Source organism: Eumetopias jubatus, unplaced genomic scaffold, assembly GCF_037043125.1.
Source record: "Eumetopias jubatus isolate StellerSeaLion01/CBP00866 unplaced genomic scaffold, mEumJub1_p1.0 scaffold_7, whole genome shotgun sequence".
Taxonomy (NCBI): Eukaryota; Metazoa; Chordata; class Mammalia; order Carnivora; family Otariidae; genus Eumetopias; species Eumetopias jubatus.
Window position 1 is genome coordinate 84,550,570 of NW_028274813.1, and position 18,623 is coordinate 84,569,192.

The window sequence follows — 18,623 nt, forward strand, 5'->3', positions numbered from 1 at the left end:
CTTTGTAATACAGTTTGAAATTAGGGAGTGTGATTCCCCCAGCTTTGTTCTTCTTTCTCAAGATTGCTTTGGCTATTCAGTGCCTTTTGTGGTTCCATATACATTTTAGAATTGTTTCTTCTTTATCTGTGAAAAATACCATTGGAATTTTGATAGGGATGGCATTGAATCTGTAGATTGCTTTGGGCAGTATGAACATTTTGACTATTAATTCTTCAATCCATGAACACAGTATCTTTCCACTTATTTGTGTCTTTGTCAATCTCTTTTATTAATGTCTTGTAGTTTTCAATTTCAAGTCTTTCATCTCCTTGGTTAAATATATTCCTAGGCATTTTATTCTTTTTGATGTAATTGTAAATGGGATTGCTTTCTTAATTTCTCTGATAATTCATTATTTAAAAAATTTTTTATTTATTTATTTAACAGAGAGACAGTAGGAGAGGGAACACAAGCAGGGGGAGTGGGAGAGGGAGAAGTAGGCTCCGTGTTAAGCAGGGAGCCTGACACAGGGCTTGATCCCAGGACCCCGGGATCATGACCTGAGCCGAAGGCAGACACTTAACAACTGAGCCACCCAGGTGCCCCTCTGATAGTTCATTATTAATGTTTAGAAATGCAACAGGTTTTTGTAAATTGATTTTATATCCTGCAACATTACTGAATTCTTTTATTCTAATAGTTTTTTTGGTAGAATCTTTATTTTTTTTTTAGATTTTATTCCTTTATTTAACAGAAAGCAAGAGAAAGCACAGGCAGCAGAAGGAGAGGGAGAAACAGGCTCCCCACTGAGCAGGGATCCTGATGAGGGGCTCGATCTCAGGACCTGGGGATCATGACCTGAGCTGAAGGCAGACACTGAGCCACCCAGGTGCCCCTCTTTAGGGTTTTTTAATATATAATATGTCATCTGCAAGTAGTGACAGTTTTACTTCTTCCTTTACAATTTGGATGCATTTTATTTCTTTTTCTTACCTAATTGCTATGGCTAAGACTTCCAAAACCATGTTGAGTGAAAGTGACAAGAGTGGGCATCCTTTCCTTGTTCTCTATCTTAGAGGAAAAGTTTTTAGCTTTTTATTATTGAATATGATGTAATCTGTGGGCTTGTCATTTATGCCCTTTATTATGTTGAGTTGCATTCCTTCTATACCTTTCTATATTATGTTGAGACTTTTTATCATAAATGGATGTTGAATTTCATCAAATGATTTTCCTGCATCAATTGAGATGATCATATGATTTTAATCATTGATTGATTTGCAGATGTTGAACCATCCTTGCATCCCTGGAATAAATCCCATTTGATCATGGGGTATGATCCTTTTAATATATTGTTAAATTTGGTTTGCTAATATTTTGTTGAGGGTTTTTGAATGTATATTCATCAGAGATATTGGCTTGTAATTTGGCATCCTTGCCTGGTTTTGGTATTAGGATAATGCTGGCTTAGTAAAATGAGTTTGGGATTTTCCCCCTTCTATTTTTTGGAAGTTTAAGAAGGACTGGTATTAATTCTTTGAATGTTTGATAGAATTCACCAGTGAAGCTGTTGGGTCCTGAACTTTTGTTTGTTGCAAGGTTTTGTTTGTTTTTAAGTTTTGTTTATTTAGGTTATCTCTACACCCCATGTGGGGCTCAAACTCATCACCCAGAGATTAAGAGTCACATACTCCTCCAACTGAGTCAGCCAGGCACCCCTGGAAGGTTTTTTATTTACACATTCAATCTCCTTACTAGTAATTATTCTGTTCACATTTTCTGTTTCTTCATGATTCAGTCTTCATGATCAAGAGGTGCATGCTCCACCTACTGAGCCAGCCAGGCACCCTAACGTTTGTCAGTTTTGTTTATCTTTTCAAAGAACCAGCTCTTAGTTTAATTGATCTTTTCTATTGTCTTTTTAATCTCTATTTTATTTGTTTCTGCTCTGATCTTTGTTATTGCCTTCCTTTTACTAACTTTGGGCTTTGTCCTTTTTTTCCCTAGTTCTTTGAGATAGGAGGTTACATTATTTATTTGAGATTTTCCTTGTTTCTTGTGATAGGCATTTATTTCTATGAACTTCCCTCTTATGACTGCTTTGCTGCATCCCATAAATTTTGGTATGTTGTGTTTCTGTTTTCATTCGTCTCATGGTATTTTTTTTCTCTTTTTATTTCTTTCTTTGACTCACTGGTTGTTCACTAGCATGTTGTTTCATCTCCACACACTTGTGAGTTTCCAGTTTTCTTCTTGTTTGATTTTTAGTTTCAGAATATTGTGGTTGGAGGGGCGCCTGGGTGGCTCAGTCGTTAAGCATCTGCCTTTGGCTCACGTCATGATCCCAGGGTCCTGGGATCGAGTCCTGTGTTGGGCTTCCTGCTCAGCAGAGAGTCTGCTTCTCCCTCTCCCTCTGCCCCTGCTTGTGTTCCTGCGCTTGCTGTCTCTCTCCCCTAAATAAATAAATAAAATCTTAAAAAAAAAAAAGAATGTTGTGGCTGGAAACATTGCGTGATACCTTCTTAAATTTATTAAGACTTGTTTTTTGGCCTAGGATAAACTAATATATGTCAATTTTACCTCAATTAAAATTTTTTTAAATAAAAATAATAAATAATAGAGACATAAAAGGAACCAGAAATCCTTGAAGAAATGGCTGATATCATATTTGGAGTAGGAAATGTTCAAAATGAATTTGGAACTTCTTGTCATATCAGAAATAAAGGAAGCTATCAAAGACATCCTGGAGCTGAGTCAGAATTCAGTGACGTTCCCACTGGCCAAAGTTGGGATGATTTGGCTATCAAAAATAGTAAGTACAATAGGCTGAAGCAAATCATATATGCTTAAATGCATGAATTTATAATAATATTAAAAAAAACAACTCATTAACCACCTTTAGGAAGTGCTAGGGAACCAGCTTATTTTAAAAACTAGTAATTGAAACAATCAAGCATTTGTCCTGCCTTTGCAATATAAACTGTACCTCAGAATAACCAAATAGTTGATGAGGAAAAGTTGCTCTGTGTAGAAGTATTTCAACTCATAAATGAAAAATGATAGGGGCACCTGGCTGGCTCAGTCGGTAGAGCATGTGACTCTTGATCTCCGGGTTGTGAGTTCAAGCCCCATGTTGGGTGTAGAGATTACTTTAAAATCTTTTAAAAAAATAAAATAGATGAAGAATGATAAAATTAGAGTATCATCACTTTGCAATCCTGTGACATTGTGATTTACAAAAAAAAATATGTATAATGAATGGTCTTCACCTCATTTCTGGCATAGAACTCCTAAGACCCTTGGAATTTTCTAAGTGATGAGACTGTTAAAGGTGTTACTTATTTTGGTAATGATGTGACTTTTTGACCCCACCTAGGGATGGGGGCTGGTTGCCGGGAGAACCAACCGTGTGAACAGAGGTTTGGAACTTTCTCACCTCCCTGAACTCTGGGAAGGAAGGAAGCCTGGTTGAATCAATTAGCAATAGTCAATTATTTAATCATTCATGCCCTTGTAATGAAGCCTTCATAAAACCCCAAGAGGAAGGAAGGAAGGAAGGAAGGAAGGAAGGAAGGAAGGAAGGAAGGAAGGAAGGAAGGAAGAGAGAGAAAGAAAGAAAGAAAGCGAAAGAAAGAAAGATGCTAAGAGAATAAATCTTTCTTCCCTACACTGGGGAACCAGAACACTTCGATGTGCTACCATGTTGGGTCCTGAACTTCATGAAGACAGAAGCTCCTTTGGGACCTCACCCTGTGTATGTCTTCATCTTGCTGTTGATTTGTATCCTTTAATTTCTCTGTAATAAACTAATTATCTAGTGAGTAAATGGGTTTCCTGAATTTTGTGAGCTTTTCTAGCAAATTAGTTGAACCCAAGAAGGGGCTCATGGGAGCTTTTGGTCTATGCCCAGTTATGACAGAAGTACAGATAACAACCTAGATTTTTTGGCTGGCATCTGAAGGCCACTCTAGGAAATTAACTGAATAGAGGAGGGGTTTGTGGGTACCTCCACTCTGTAGCCAGTGGGTCTGAAGCACAGGTAACAATGTCGGTTTGTGATTGGCATTGGAAGTGGAAGACAGTCCAATGGGACTGAGTCCCTAACCTTTGGAATCTGGAACCTTAACCTTAATCTTATCTCTGGGTAGGTAGTATCAGAATTGAATTGAATTGTAGGACATCCAGCTAATGTTGGAGAATTACCTGGTGGTAATGGGGAGCCACACCACCCCTCCACACACCTTCAAACCCCTGAGGAATTGATGACCCAGTAAGCTCAGAGGATAATCATTAGTGGTTGCAAATAGCACAAAAAGAAAGACAGGTGCTGATTGATTTGATCAAGGTTCTGGATTCAACTACCAATTACAGAAAATACAGAGGATAGAAAAATACTTGAATATCACCACAGGGATCAATTTGCAAAATATAGTCTGTGGGAAATCTACAGGAAAATGGCCTGTTTTTGTGTTTTGGGTTTTTTAAAATAAATTTATGCCAGGGAGAGAAAGAGAGGAACAAGGAAGCTACTGAATTATGCAGCCATCAAAAGGAATGAAATCTTGCCATTTGTAATGACATGGATGGAACTGGAGGGTGTTATGCTGAGCGAAATAAGTCAATCAGAGAAAGACATGTATCATATGACCTCACTGATACGCGGAATTCTTAATCTCAGGAAACAAACTGAGGGTTGCTGGAGTGGTGGGGGGTGGGAGGGATGGGGTGGCTGGGTGATAGACATTGGGGGAGGGTATGTGCTATGGTGAGTCCTGTGAATTGTGTAAGACTGTTGAATCACAGACCTGTACCTCTGAAACAAATAATACATTATATGTTAAAGAAAAAAAGATAGTAGGAAGGGAAAAATGAAGGCGGGGGGAATCGGAGTGGGAGACGAACTGTGAGAGACTATGGACTCTGAGAAACAAACTTGAGGGTTCTAGAGGGGAGGAGGATGGGGGGATGGGTTAGCCTGGTGATGGGTATTAAAGAGGGCACGTATTGAATGGAGCACTGGGTGTTATAGGCAAACAATGAATTATGGAACACTACATCTAAAACTAATGTAATGTATGGTGATTAACATAACATAATAAAATAAAAAAAGAAAAAGAAAGAAAAAGAGTGAAAGACATATCAACCCAATTTATCTGGATCCTGATTTAAACAGATTGTTTAAAAAAAAGAACAGCTTTATGAGACAATAAGGGAAATTTGAACTCTGAATATTTATGGTATAAAGGAACTAATATTCTTGGTTGTGATAATAGTATTATGGTTATGTTACAAAGGAGTCCTTATTTTTTAAAAACCCATATTGAAATGTTTATGAGTATATACAGTTTTGAAAATACAGAATATCATTGTGCCAACCTCTCCAACCTGAAAATAGAAATATATTAACACAGCAATACTTTTTATCCAGCTTTATTGAGATACAATTCATATTTAACTGTGTAAGTTAAAGGTATACAAAACAATTATTTCTTACATGTATATATTGTGAAGTGATTACCACAATAAGATTGGTTAATATATTCATCACCTCATATAATTACTATTTTTTTGTTGTGGTGGTGGTAAGAAGACTTAAGATTTATTCTCTTAGCATCTTTCTTTCTTTCTGTTTCCCTCCCTCCCTCCCCTTGCCTCTTCCTTCCTTCCTTCCTTCCTTCTTTCTTTTTTCTTTTCTTTTCTTTTCTTTTTTCTTTTCTTTCTTTTCTTTCTCTCATAATCTCCACACCCAGTGTGGGGCTGGAACTCACAACCCTGAGATAAGAGTCACATGCTTTAGCAACTTTCAACTATACAATACAGTATTGTTAACATTAGCTCCCTAGAACTTATACCTGGAAGTTTGTATCCCTTGACCAACATATTCTCATTTTCTCTACCCCAGCCCTGGAAACACCAATCTAGTCTCTGTTTTTATGAGTTTTGTTTTTTAAGATTCCACATATAAGTGAGATCATACAGGTTTTATCTTCTCTGTCTGAACTTATTTCACTTAGTATAATGCTATCCATGTTGTCACAAATGGTAGGATTTCCTTTCTTTTAATGTCTAATACTCCATTATACACACACACACACTCACCACATTTTCTTTATCCATATTTTGATGGACAGATTATTTTCATGTCTTGGCTAATGTGAATAATGCTGCAGTGAACATGGGAATGAGAATATATTTTTGAGATAATGATTTCATTTCCTTTGGATACATACCTAGAAGTGGGATTGCTGGATCATAAGGTAATTCTACATTTAATTTTTTGAAGACCCTCCATACTGTTTTCCCTAGTAGTGATTTTTTTCACTGCAAGGTACAGTGAGTAGAGAAGCCATTCATAAGACTAGGGTTCAAGGTGAATTTGAATAGTAAACCAGCTGTTCTAATACTGTAGGGTAAGAATACTTTCAAATGGGAGAAGGAAGACTGGAAAGGTAAACTGGGAACGTGCCTGACACACATTAAAGGCACCACCATGAATCTAGCACTATCACTGGAGTACTAAAATAACCTCCTGACGGGCCTCTCTTGAGCTTTCATCCTTCTCCGTTTCTCAGTTTAGTCACAAAATGGCAGTCAATGAGATCCTTTAAAGATATAAATCACATAATTTTGTTTCTCCTTAAAACTTTCCAATAGTTTTCCAATTCACTTAGAATAAAATCCAAAGACTTTATGGTGGCTTCCTGTTACCTCTATGACTCCCTCTTCCTCTGTCACTTCATTCTATCCCCTGTGAATTTCTTGTTGTTTTTCTAATATTCCAGACTGTCTCCAATTTCAGGGCCCTTACACTGGCCTGTTCCCTGTGTCTGGAATTGTCCTTCCAGATTTCTGCAGGAGTCTTTCTTTCACATCCTTCAGATTTTTCTTGTGTCACTTTCTCAGCAAAGACTAACCTGGCCATATTTAAAATTTCAACAATCTCTACTCACTTTCTATCCCTTCTCCTGCTTTATTTTTTCTCCTTAGCTTATCTGATGTACATATTACTCAAATTGTTTTGCTTATTCTCAATTTCTCTCACCAAGCTCCCTGAGGTCAGAGGTTTGCCTGTTTTCTTCACTGTTTATGTCCCCCCTGCTTAGAACAAAGCCTGTCATAAGGGGTGCTTACTTAAAAAATATTTATTAAATAAATGAATACCTGCACATCTCCCTCCCTCACTTTCTTCAAATCTAGTAAAGTGTCACCATATCAGTGAGGCCTTTCCTGAAGATCCTATATAAAATAAGCACCTTTCCCTCTATATAACCCCAAAACCATACGTATCTTACCCTGCTTAAAAAAAATTGCAGTCAGCACCACTTGACAAATTATACATATTTTTTATTCTTTTTTTTTTTAAGATTTTATTTATTTATTTGAGAGAGAGCGAGAGAGCACGAGATGGGGTAGGGTCAGAGGGAGAAGCAGACTCCCCGCCGGAGCAGGGAGCCCTGATGCGGCGGCGGGGGCGGGGGAGGGGGGTCCCGAGACTCCAGGATCATGACCTGAGCCGAAGGCAGTCGTTTAACCAACTGAACCACCCAGGAGCCCCAAAGTATACATATTTTTAAAGATTTTATTTATTTGCCAGAGAGAGAGAGCGCGCACAAGCAGGGGGAGTGGCAGGCAGAGGGAGAAGCAGGCTCCCCGCTGAACAAGGAGCCCAATGCTGGACTGGATCACGGGACCCCGGGATCATGACCTGAGCTGAAGGCAGCTGCCCAACCGACTGAGTCACCCAGGCATCCTGACATATTATATATTTATTGTCTCTTTTCCCTTCCTGGTAGATTCTAATTTCCACGAAGACTTGGACTGTGTCCTCAAGAACCTTAAAACAGCACTTGACTCTTGGTAGATAACTCAAGATTATTTCTTGGAAGAACTAATGAACCATTTCTGTCTGACAGCATTCTCTCCACAATCACGAACACTGCTAAAGTGGCCCTGAAGTTCCATCGCAATCGAGAGAAGCTTGGAGCACTCTAAAATTCTCCACACTCCAAGCGCCTCTTCAGAGACACTGCTCTTTTCTGGTAATTGCAAAAACATCGGCGCTCCCCATTTCATTTCTGCCCCTAAAATTTAAGCACAGGGAATTGACAACTCAGGCCAACGCAGCGAATGCACGTATTTAGCAAATTCCGTTGTAAACTTCGCTTTAACCGAAACTTGAACTTATTTACTTGACTCCGCGTAGCCCTGTCGGAGAACAAAAACTGGTTCCTGGTAGGCGGGACCTGGCCATACCAGGAGGGGATTGGCGCCCTCTCGGCCTCACGGTTCACGATTGGCTGAGGCACCTCAGGCACCGCCCCCGTGGAACAGAGGCGCGCATGGGCGGGGCCGTGCCGGAAGGTGTGTGGGCGGGGCGACGCGGGGCGGAGCGAGCCGGGCCCGGCAGGCGGGGCCGGGACGCGCGACCTCCCGCCCATCGGGCTCATGATTGGCTGAGGCACCGCAGGCACCACCCACACCGGCCCACAGCGCGCTCATGGGCGGGGTCGTCCCGTGAGGCGCGTGGGGCGGGCGGGGCCGGGTTGGGGTTGGGGCCGGGGGTGCTGCCACTGGGCGGACCTGCTGCTTGGGTTGTGGCCGAGGGATGGCGAATGTGCGGGTGGCCGTGAGGGTCCGGCCCCTCAGCAAGAGGTGAGTCTGGGAGGGAAGGGGCGCCTGAGGCGTCAAATGAGCTGAGAGGAGGGCGAGGTCTTCGCCTCTCCCTCAAGTGATTCTGGCGCGGAGAAGTCAGAAACAAAGTAACCCAGGGGGCCAGGGTCCGGAAACCTTAAAGGCCTGCCGGGACAAAGCCTCTCGTAGAGTTTTACGGGTCCTGTCCTGGGGTATAGCGGTTCCTGGTTTGCGTCAGGGGTGGGGTGCGCTGTGTCCGTGTCCCTGGAGTCCTGTGAGGAGTTTTGGGGTACAGCGGCTCAAGTCGTGATGCACGACTTGGGCCTTTCGCACTGAGTTCCCTGAGCGGGGCTGGGAAAGTACGCGGGGAGAGGGATGGGCAGTCTCCTCTCCTTGGTGGCTCTGGAGTACCTGTGGGGATTGAGGCAGAATTGCGTGTGTTCCTGGGCGCACATGGGTATCTCTGCAGAGATGTGGAGAGAGCCAGATTATAAGGTGTGAGAGGAAAATTGAGGCCCAGGGAGATCGTGGTTTCATCAACAGCAGAACTAAGAAGTAGAAGGAAGTTATTCTAATCCTTTTCCTCAGCGTGGTCAGTGCGCATTTCCTCATGGGTAAATCTGATGCAGCACCTCTCAGCTCTTGAGGCATCCAATGTCCAGCCACATAATTTCTTTCCGTTTTCACTGATTTTCCACTCAAGTTTGGAAAGTCAGGAAAGGGCTGGTATTTGAACTGTTTTTCTTTTAAGTAATCTCTATGCCCGATGTGGGGCTCGAACTCACCACCCGGAGTTCAAGAGTCGCATGCTCTACAACTGAGCCAGCCAGGCGCCCCGGAATTGCTTTTTAAAGAGCTATTAGTGGGTGCCTGGGTGGCTCAGTCGTTAAGCGTCTGCCTTCGGCTCAGGTCATGATCCCAGGGTCCTGGGATCGAGTCCCATATCGGGCTCCCTGCTTGGCAGGAAGCCTGCTTCTCCCTCTTCCACTCCCTCTGCTTGTGTTCCTGCTCTCGTGCTCTCTCTCTCTGTCAAATAAATAAATAAAATCTTTAAAATAAAAAAAAAGAGCTATTAGTTTGCTGACAGGTGAAGAAGGTGTAGAGAGCACTCTGTAGAAAGGACACTGAGAATAAAGGACTTCAGCTGTTAGAAAACAGAAAAGTTTCGGTTGTTTGGTGAGAAGTTGTGTAGAGGGAGGTGAGTGAGAGGAGACAAAGCTGGCAGAGGGTAGCTTGGGACCAGAAGACATATAATGGAATTATTTGGGAGGTTTAAAAATTTCCAGGACATAAGATGGCTTGAAAATTGGACAGAAGGATCAAAAAATGCATTGTCTCCCGTAACAGAATTTGGTACCAGCAGGGATTATATTTGTCCCTGTTATGGTGGTAGTTTTGAAAAGTCATACAACGGACAGAATAATGAGGAGAGCAATGGGATGAAGGAAGGAAACAGAATAACAGAAAAGAAAGTAGGAAAAAGACAAAAGAGATACATGGAGAAAGAAAGTAGCACATGTCCAAAATGCTGTTTAGATTGGTAAGTGGCTTATGACATCTGGCTTCTACATTACTTGATGTGGTTACTTAGGGTTGAATAGTATAATAGGAGTATGCCACCTTGGAGGTAGCCTCTAGCAGATCTTCTTTTTGCAAAACTGTTCTTTTAGGGTTCTCAGGATAATTACCTTGGCCACTCCCAACAGTAACTTCTCAATTCCTTGAAAGCTAGGAATTTACAATAGTGTGGATTAGATTAAGAAAATGCTTTTGAAATTGAATTGCTTGCAGCCACAGTAGAGAGTAATTTATCTCATCAAACAAAAGTGAGGGGAAAAGAAGGACACAAAAGCTTATTTACTTTCAGTCAGGTTAAGAGCCTTCAGCATCAAGAGATAGAATGCCAATACCGCAGATACCCAAGTGTGAGTAGGTTATACCCGCCCCCCCCCGCAAGCTAAGAAGTCTAGACCACTCCTGTCTCCTCAGAGACTCCTGCAGAGATGCTACTATACTCATAGATTGTATCTTTCTTCCAAGAAGTCAAATTCAGGACACTTCTTTTCAGGCTGCTTTATGTGAAAGTGTCTTAGATGAATCCTCAAGAAAGAGCATACTTGGGGCACCTGAGTGGCTGAGTCGTTAAGCGTATGCCTTTGGCGCAGGTCATGATCCCAGGGTTTGTTAACTTCCACCATCTTTGCTGAAGCTCATCTGAATGTAGGGAGTCTGCTAATTATATGGTTTGTTCACCCTTCAAATAAGTTATTGGCAGAGATTCCGTTAATAATCATTGGATCTGATGTTGTACTAGGGAAAAAATTTTAGAGATCATCTGGTCTAAGCTTACATTTTTTGTTTTTCCAGATGAAAAAATGGTCTTGTTTAAGGTCTAAAAGTAGGTAAAGCCAAGTGTCCATTCAATAGACTAAGCTGCTCCTTCCTGATATTACAGAAAAGTTGTACTTCTTGATCAAATGCCTGTTTGCTTAGTAGGACTAGAACTGACCATCCGTAAAATGGCAATGTGGTACATGGTTTTGATTGCCTCCCCACTCCTCAGTTTCCCGTAATTAGAAAGTCTGTAGCTCATTATGTGATGCTGTCCCTTGTCTATCCAAAATCATTTATCATTAAAAGAACACGTTCTCTTCTGCCAATATTGTAGGCTTTGGAACACTCCCCACTGCCCTGTCAAAATTTACTGTTCCTATACTATATTCCCTTTCTATGGAGAGAGAGAGAGAGAGAGAGAGAGAGAGAGAGTGTGTGTGTGTGTGTTGTGGTTTTTTAAATTTTTTTAATCTGTAAAGTAGGAGAACTACTTCAGTGGTTTTTTATGAAGATTAAATGAAAGAATACATTAAAAATACTTAGAGCTTGGCTCATTTTAAGTGTCCAACAAAGTGTTAGCTATATATTTTTATTACTGCTTGTACTTAGCTGTCTTTTTTTTTTTAAGTTTTACAAATGAATAGATAATTGGTCAGGGCTTGCTTATTTTCCCTTCTGGACAGTGATTCTCAAATTATAGTATGCATACAGTCCACCTAGGGAGTTTGTTATAATGCAATTTTGCTTTGTTTTGTTTTTTTACCTCCCTCCCCCCCATAATGCAACTTGTTAACAGGAATTTGAATTAATAAGCCCCACCATCTCATGTAATTCTGATGAAGGTAGCTTGTGGACCACACTTTGAGAAACATTGTTCTGGGAGTAAATGTGTAACTGAGGGTTTATCCCTGTGCAAAGGGAAATTCATCCTAAGGAATGAATGCCTGTTGGTAGAATTCAGGACCCAGAGGCAAGTGGTAGTAGTGCCACTTTGCCATGTGTAAGGCTCCATCTCTGCAGACTTTCATTGAACTCTGTGTGGCCAGCTCCCCAGTTGAAGTTGGTGCCCCTTCTTTCTGTTTTGCTCAATTTTAATTCTCCTTCATTTTGTTTTAGAATAGCTTGGAATCACTAGGTTACCAATGGCAGTGTTCCAGGCCAGGAAGGAGCAGCATCTTACCCTTATAGATTGTATCTTTCTTCCAAGAAGTCAAATTCAGGACACTTCTTTTCAGGCTGCTTTATGTGAAAGGGTCTTAGATGAATCCTCAAGAAAGAGCATACTTGGGGCACCTGAGTGGCTCAGTCGTTAAGCGTATGCCTTTGGCGCAGGTCATGATCCCAGGGTCCTGGGATCAGGCCCCACATGGGGCTTCCCGCTCTGCGGGAAGCCTGCTTCTCCCTCTCCCCCCCTTTGTTCCCTCTCTCGTTGTATCTCTCTCTGTCAAATAAATAAATAAAATCTTAAAAAAAAGGGGGGTATACTTTATAAAAATTAGATAATAGATTTGGAAAAATTATTGCATAATTTTTTATTTTCTTTATTGTCCAAATTTACTACAATCTGTGTATTACTTTTTTAGGGGGAGGAGAGATAAGAAAGTCTACCTTAAAATGGAGAAAGGAAAAAAAATGTTATCTTGTAAAACGTTAACAGCAAAGATGAAAGATTTTCTTTAGAATTGTTGAGGGCTGTGTCTGTGTGTGTGGGGGGGTGTGGTTTATGATCCTCAAGGACTAAGAATATCTCTGCTGCCTTAAATACTATCTAGCATGAAATGCGAGATAAAGAGCATTAGGGCCTTGAGGAAATTTAAGTAACAAATGTTATTACATGGGAGAGGGAAATTTCCTATACAGGGCTTTATCCCAGACTCACTTACTGGTTAAAAAAAATAATCCTAAATGTAAAGGCCCCTGTCTCACTGTGCCTGTCCTCCCCTCCCCAGATTCTCAAGGTCACATCCTGGGAACCATGAGGAAGGATAAAAATGAGACAGAACATATTTTCTTAACTTTAAGGTCCTGGGCTAGGAGTAATTTAAATGATTACTTTCATTGTAGTGGAGGAAATGCTAATGAATTTAATTCTTCTTAACATTCTGGCCTTGAGCACTTTTGCTAAAAGTTTTTAATGTTATGAAAAAAGATTTCATCTATAGAATGGAGTATATTCCACTCATTTTGGGCTTCAGGTCTATGGGTCACTTGGATTAAGCCCCTTAAAGTAAATTTAGGTGTTGGTTAGTTGTTAGCGGTGTTACTACATAACTGCAGCATAGGAAAATTCTTGAGGATCTTGGCTCTCATTCCAATTTAAGAAGATGAAAGGAAAGGATTTGGGAAATATGTTCTCAGTATCTCAACAGAGAGGACTCCGAAACCTTTTTCATTACTATCCATGCTCAAAATCCCAGAGAAAGCGAGAGGGGATGCCTTGTACACTGAGTGAAGGATACTCTCCAGAATTTCAAGCCTGATTTCTAAGGGTATGGTTAAGAGCCCAGGCTTTGTGGTCAGACAGATCTGGGTTTAAAATCCCAGCTCTGCCACTGCTTGTTGTGTGACCTTGGACAAGTTACATAATTTCTCTCAGCTTCGGTCTTCCATCTGAAAAAATGAAGGTATGGTAGGAAGCCATGTCAGGAGAGTGTGTTAGTGGGAAGATTGCATAAGATGAAGTATAATGTGTACTGTACCTAATACAGTGCCAGGCACATGGAGGGTGCTAAATAGTGGTAATTCTTAGCTGTTTCAGAGCCAAATTCTAATGATCTAGAGAAGTGTGTCAGCCAGGGACAGCTACTTATAGAGACAGCACTAGGAAACATTTTGTCCCAGTAGCGCTGATCTCAGCTTCTCTTTTCTTGATTTTTTTTTTTTTTAAGCAGTGTTTCTTTTCATATGGGTTTGGGTCTTCTTTCTAGGGAGACCAAAGAAGGGGGAAGAATTATTGTGGAAGTTGATGGCAAAGTGGCAAAAATCAGAAATTTAAAGGTAAGCCTGAAATTGTTTTCCTTTCTCTTTCCACTGAGGAGTTTATATTATTACAGGGGCTTCTGGGATGAAGATGTGTATGTGAATGGGTTTAGGGTGGCGGTTTGGGAGAAGGATGAGTTTTATACAAAGCAAGTATACGAATAAAGCGGGAAAGGGCGCCTGGGTGGCTCAGTTGGTTAAACGACTGCCTTCAGCTCAGGTCATGATCCTGGAGTCCCGGGATCAAGTCCCACATCAGGCTTCCTGCTCAGCAGGGAGTCTGCTTCTCCCTCTGACCCTCTTCCCTCTTGTGCTTTCTATCTCTCATTCTCTCTCTCAAATAAATAAATAAAATCTTTAAAAAAAAAAGAATAAAGCAGGAAAGAAGTATAGAGATTGTGGCCACTGCAGCCCAAGTTCTGTCAAACAGGGTGCAGCTGTTTGGAAACTGGTCACTTAGAGCTTAAGGGCGTCATGGCTAGTGTAAGTCATGCTGGGTACGTCCATGGGTATATTTAACTCACCAGACCACCAGACTTTGTCCCAAGCCTCTCATTTGATATCACTTAATCTAGAGACATTACTACAGATTTAGTATGCATCAGATCCCAGAAGGGAGTCAGTCACTATCCTGAGTTGTGCTGCAGATTTCCTTTCACAGATCTGACTGACCTTTGAGTCACAATTGGACAAACACTGGGAACTTCCTCCCCCACCCGTCACCCCCCTCCCAGGGCTAGTTTCCTCCATCTCATTCCTCCATTTACCAGAACAGTGGAAGTGGAAGGGGTTCTTTCTCTCTGGCCTTGGGGAGTGGAGAGAGATGGAAACTGGCCTTGTGCCTGCTGCTGTAGACAGCTTGCAGGTGGTGTTCAGCATCCCTGAGAGTTGAGGAAGCTGACTGGTAAGAGTGAGGGTTCTTTGGACCCCAGGCCTACCGGCTATGCCCACCCCAGTGGTGTGATCTGTTTCCTTTTGTCAGAACCTCTCTGCTAAAAGAGAATGGGACCTGGGGCGCCTGGGTGGCTCAGTCGTTAAGTGTCTGCCTTCAGCTCAGGTCATGAACCCAGGGTCCTGGGATCGAGCCCCGCATCGGGCTCCCTGCTCAGCAGGAAGCCTGCTTCTCCCTCTCCCACACCCCCTGCTTGTGTTCCCTCTCTCGCTGTGTCTCTGTCTGTCAAATAAATAAATAGAATCTTTAAAAAAAAAAATAAAAGAGAATGGGACCTGCCAGACTTTCAGTAGGAGCTCCCCAGGGACAAAAGACCTTTTATTCTCTGCTCTCTCTTATTTATATCTTTGTTGCTTTGTTCTTAGAGCTGAGAGTTTTGTTTTTTTAAGAATAAATCCTGGCCAAGGGTGCCTGGGTGGCTCAGTTGGTTAAGCGACTGCCTTCGGCTCAGGTCATGATCCTGGAGTCCCGGGATCGAGTCCCGCATCGGGCTCCCTGCTCAGCAGGGAGTCTGTTTCTCCCTCTGACCCTCTTCTTTCTCGTGCTATCTCTCATTCTCTCTCTCTCTCAAATAAATAAATAAAATCTTAAAAAAAAAAGAATAAATCCTGGCCAAGATCAAACTCTAATCTGCCCCCTGCACACCTGCTTAGCTGCTTACTTCCTTGAGGTCAATTATCCGCTAAGAATTTCTTAGTTATTCTGACAGCCTCTTTCTACTGTAGTTTATGGTGGCTAGTGCTAGGGTTTGTCTATCCCTGTCCAGAGTCTAAATATTAAATAGTAAGATTAAAACATTTGTGGCAGTAATACCATTCTCCCCAGTACCTGGAGGTCAGTGCAGTTCCAATCTCTGACTCTACCCTCATCTACCCTGAGCAGTTGGATTGGTCCTCGCTCTTCTAGCCACTGTGCTTTCTAATCACTGGGGATGGATACCCAGGGACCTCTGTGAAAGTCCTAGGTTGATAGAATCTGTCAGGCCCAGGGACTGAACTACTCATGCTCTCCGGTATCCTTTCTAGAAATACTTGGAGAAAAAATGATAGTGATATGGCCCATGACGGTCAGAGAGGGAAAGGCTTTCTTTCCTAAGCTTGGTTCATATGTAGGCAGATAGGTGATAGTATGAGAGACAAATTTAATTCTCTGGAGCTTTTATTAGATGAAATGAAGACAGAGTTTACTTTTTTCTTTTTTGGGTAGATAACATAAAGATTCTCATGATCAGTCTGGGTCTCTCTAGCTATAGTAGGGAGGAATCAAGTGGCACTGGCTATATTCTGACATTATGATAGAGAAGACTCTATTCTGTTTGATTTTAGATGGACAATCGACCAGATGGCTTTGGAGACTCTCGGGAGAAGGTTGTGGCATTTGGCTTTGATTACTGCTACTGGTCAGTCAACCCAGAGGATCCTCAGTATGCATCTCAGGATGTGGTAATGTCATTTTTCCTTCACTCTCCTCAGTGCTCCATAACTGGATAATTATTAGGAAATTAACATGCAATTGGGGCCTGGCTGTTTCTTACTTTAATAGTTTGGTTAGAAACTAATAATGTTTTGATTTAAGAAGTAGTAGTGAAAGGCCATCAGTTGCAGAAAGAACAGAGGAGATGAGAAAAGACTGCTTGCTGAGGGCATAGACGTTGGCTAGGGTCCACTTAAGCTTGGGCCTCAGCATGATTCAGGTGGGTACACGTTAGTTCAGGTAGTGTTCTACTCCTATGGCAGGTAAATGGGTTCATCTCAAAGTTGGCCTTTGTTATATACAGCAGAAGGGCTCAGGAATCCTAGAAGCTAGTATCTTTGAGTCTTAGGCTTGTGCTTATGGTCCTCGGCTGAATGTAAAAGGCCTAGGCGACTAGTCTGGCAGTCTGCAAGGTATGTAAGAGGTGAACTCTGTTGATGTGCTGAGGATTGAGAGGACCAGCCAAGGCCTTCCCAGCAAGGCTGTCACCCTTCTTGTGTCTGGTAGTTCTACTTAGCTCTGTCACAAGTTTCTGAGGCAGCAGGTTTGGCCAGGTGGGTCTACAGGACTTCTCTCTGTTTCTTTTTTTCTTTTCTTTTTTTTTTAAGATGTTTTATTTATTTATTTTGAGAGAGAGAGAAAACGAGCAGGGGGAGGGGCAGAGGGAGGAGCAGACTCCCAGCTGAGCAGGGAGCCCAATGCGGGACTCGATCCCAGGACTCCTGGATCATGACCTGAGCTGAAGGCAGACGCTTAACCGACTGAGCCACCTAGGCACCCAAGTCAGTCTATATCCTTTTGAATAAAAAGCTAACATATGTTTTCTGCTAAATGTTTCAGTTTTTTGTGAGACTTTTTCTGATTATGCCAAAGAAGCAATGTTATCAAGTTTGAGTGACTTAAAGGACAGTATTGATTTTTTGCTGCTGCAGACTTCTGAAGATGATTGAATAATTTTAAATCATGAAAGTGTAACTCCCCCATTCTTCTTTTCTGAGGAGAACATGTGGAAACAAGACCCTAGACCACCGTGGGATTTGTTGTTGTGGGCTCCTTCTGTTGTAATATGAGTACCCTATATTTGTAGTGACAATGTGTTTGCTGTAAATGCTCAGCAGGAAAGGTCAGTATGGATGTTACCACGTCTCTACCATATTTTCTGTCCTTTGGAATATGGAGGCACTGGCAGGTCCAGGCCTGTCTTTTGGCCCATGATTTTTATTGTAGCACTCAAACGTATATGAGGTGTCTGGTTCCTGGTGTTTGTATCTGTTCCACTGAGATCCTCCATGAATAACCAAGAAAGGAGCTGATTTTCAAATAAGAGAATGGGACTCGTACAGTAGTTCGCAGTTGTGACTGTATATGTGTCATAAAAGACAGTGGTCTTTATTAGTAGAAAGTGAGAGCATTCTAATATCTATTTTAGTCCTCCCTGGCCATAGCCTATCTAGGGCTATTCTTTTTTTTTTCCTAAGATTTATTTATTTTAGAGAGAGAGAGTGTGTGTGTGTATGTGTGCACATGCATGAGGGGGGGAGGGGCAGAGGGAGAATCCTGGAGCAAACTCCCTGCTGACTGGGGAGTCTGACACGGGGTTCAATCCCAGGACCCCGAGATCATGACCTAAGCTGAAATCAAGAGTCCACCACTTAACCGACTGAGCCACATAGGTGCCCTAGGGCTATTCTGGATACCAGAAAAGTTAACCATTTTGTGTATTATTTGATAGATCAATAATCTGGGTTAATAATGTGTGTAAACAGAAAACTACATATCTATTTATGTCTCAACAAACTTGGGTATAGTTTTGGTGTGAGGCTCCCATTTTACATTTATATAGCTTAAGTGTATAAATATAATATAGTGGGAAGCCCAAAAGTCCATAGTGGAAGGGAGTTCATAAATATGATTCTTCTTCTGTTGCCTGATTTGGAGTTCAATGGAAAGATCAAATGGGATTTAGACAGGAAGCCTGTACAGAGAGATAAAACCTGTGTCCCCTGAGGTTTATTCTCACTTGTTTATTAATTGTCGAAGGCCCTTATCAGTCCCAAGAGGAGTTAAGATAGGAGAAGCAGGAAAGGAGCCTCTGTCACAAGCTAAAGTAGGGCCAGAGATCTCTGAATGATGGCAGGACTCATATACACATGATTTGGTCAGAGACTGATCGCTTTAACACAGAAATTGCAGCCCAGACTTAACTCTGAGGTCACCAGGGTAGGAGAAGCAGACTATCATAAAATCACAGGACATGGGGTGGAAAGAATTT

General features: G+C 41.8%; 1 protein-coding gene across 6 annotated transcripts in view; it reads left to right on the top strand.

Annotated features, from left to right (window-relative positions):
* Positions 1 to 8,560: 8,560 nt before the first annotated feature.
* The window catches only part of STARD9 (StAR related lipid transfer domain containing 9), a 136,572-nt gene continuing 126,509 nt past the window's right edge, over positions 8,561 to 18,623 (top strand). For all 6 annotated transcript variants that reach the window (XM_088024748.1, XM_028094441.2, XM_088024744.1 and 3 more), the window contains exons 1-3: positions 8,561 to 8,634; positions 13,875 to 13,944; positions 16,204 to 16,320. In XM_088024748.1, the coding sequence (XP_087880874.1) occupies positions 8,588 to 8,634; positions 13,875 to 13,944; positions 16,204 to 16,320 (234 nt within the window). In that variant the 5' untranslated portion in view covers positions 8,561 to 8,587. The remainder of the gene's footprint in view (positions 8,635 to 13,874; positions 13,945 to 16,203; positions 16,321 to 18,623) is intronic.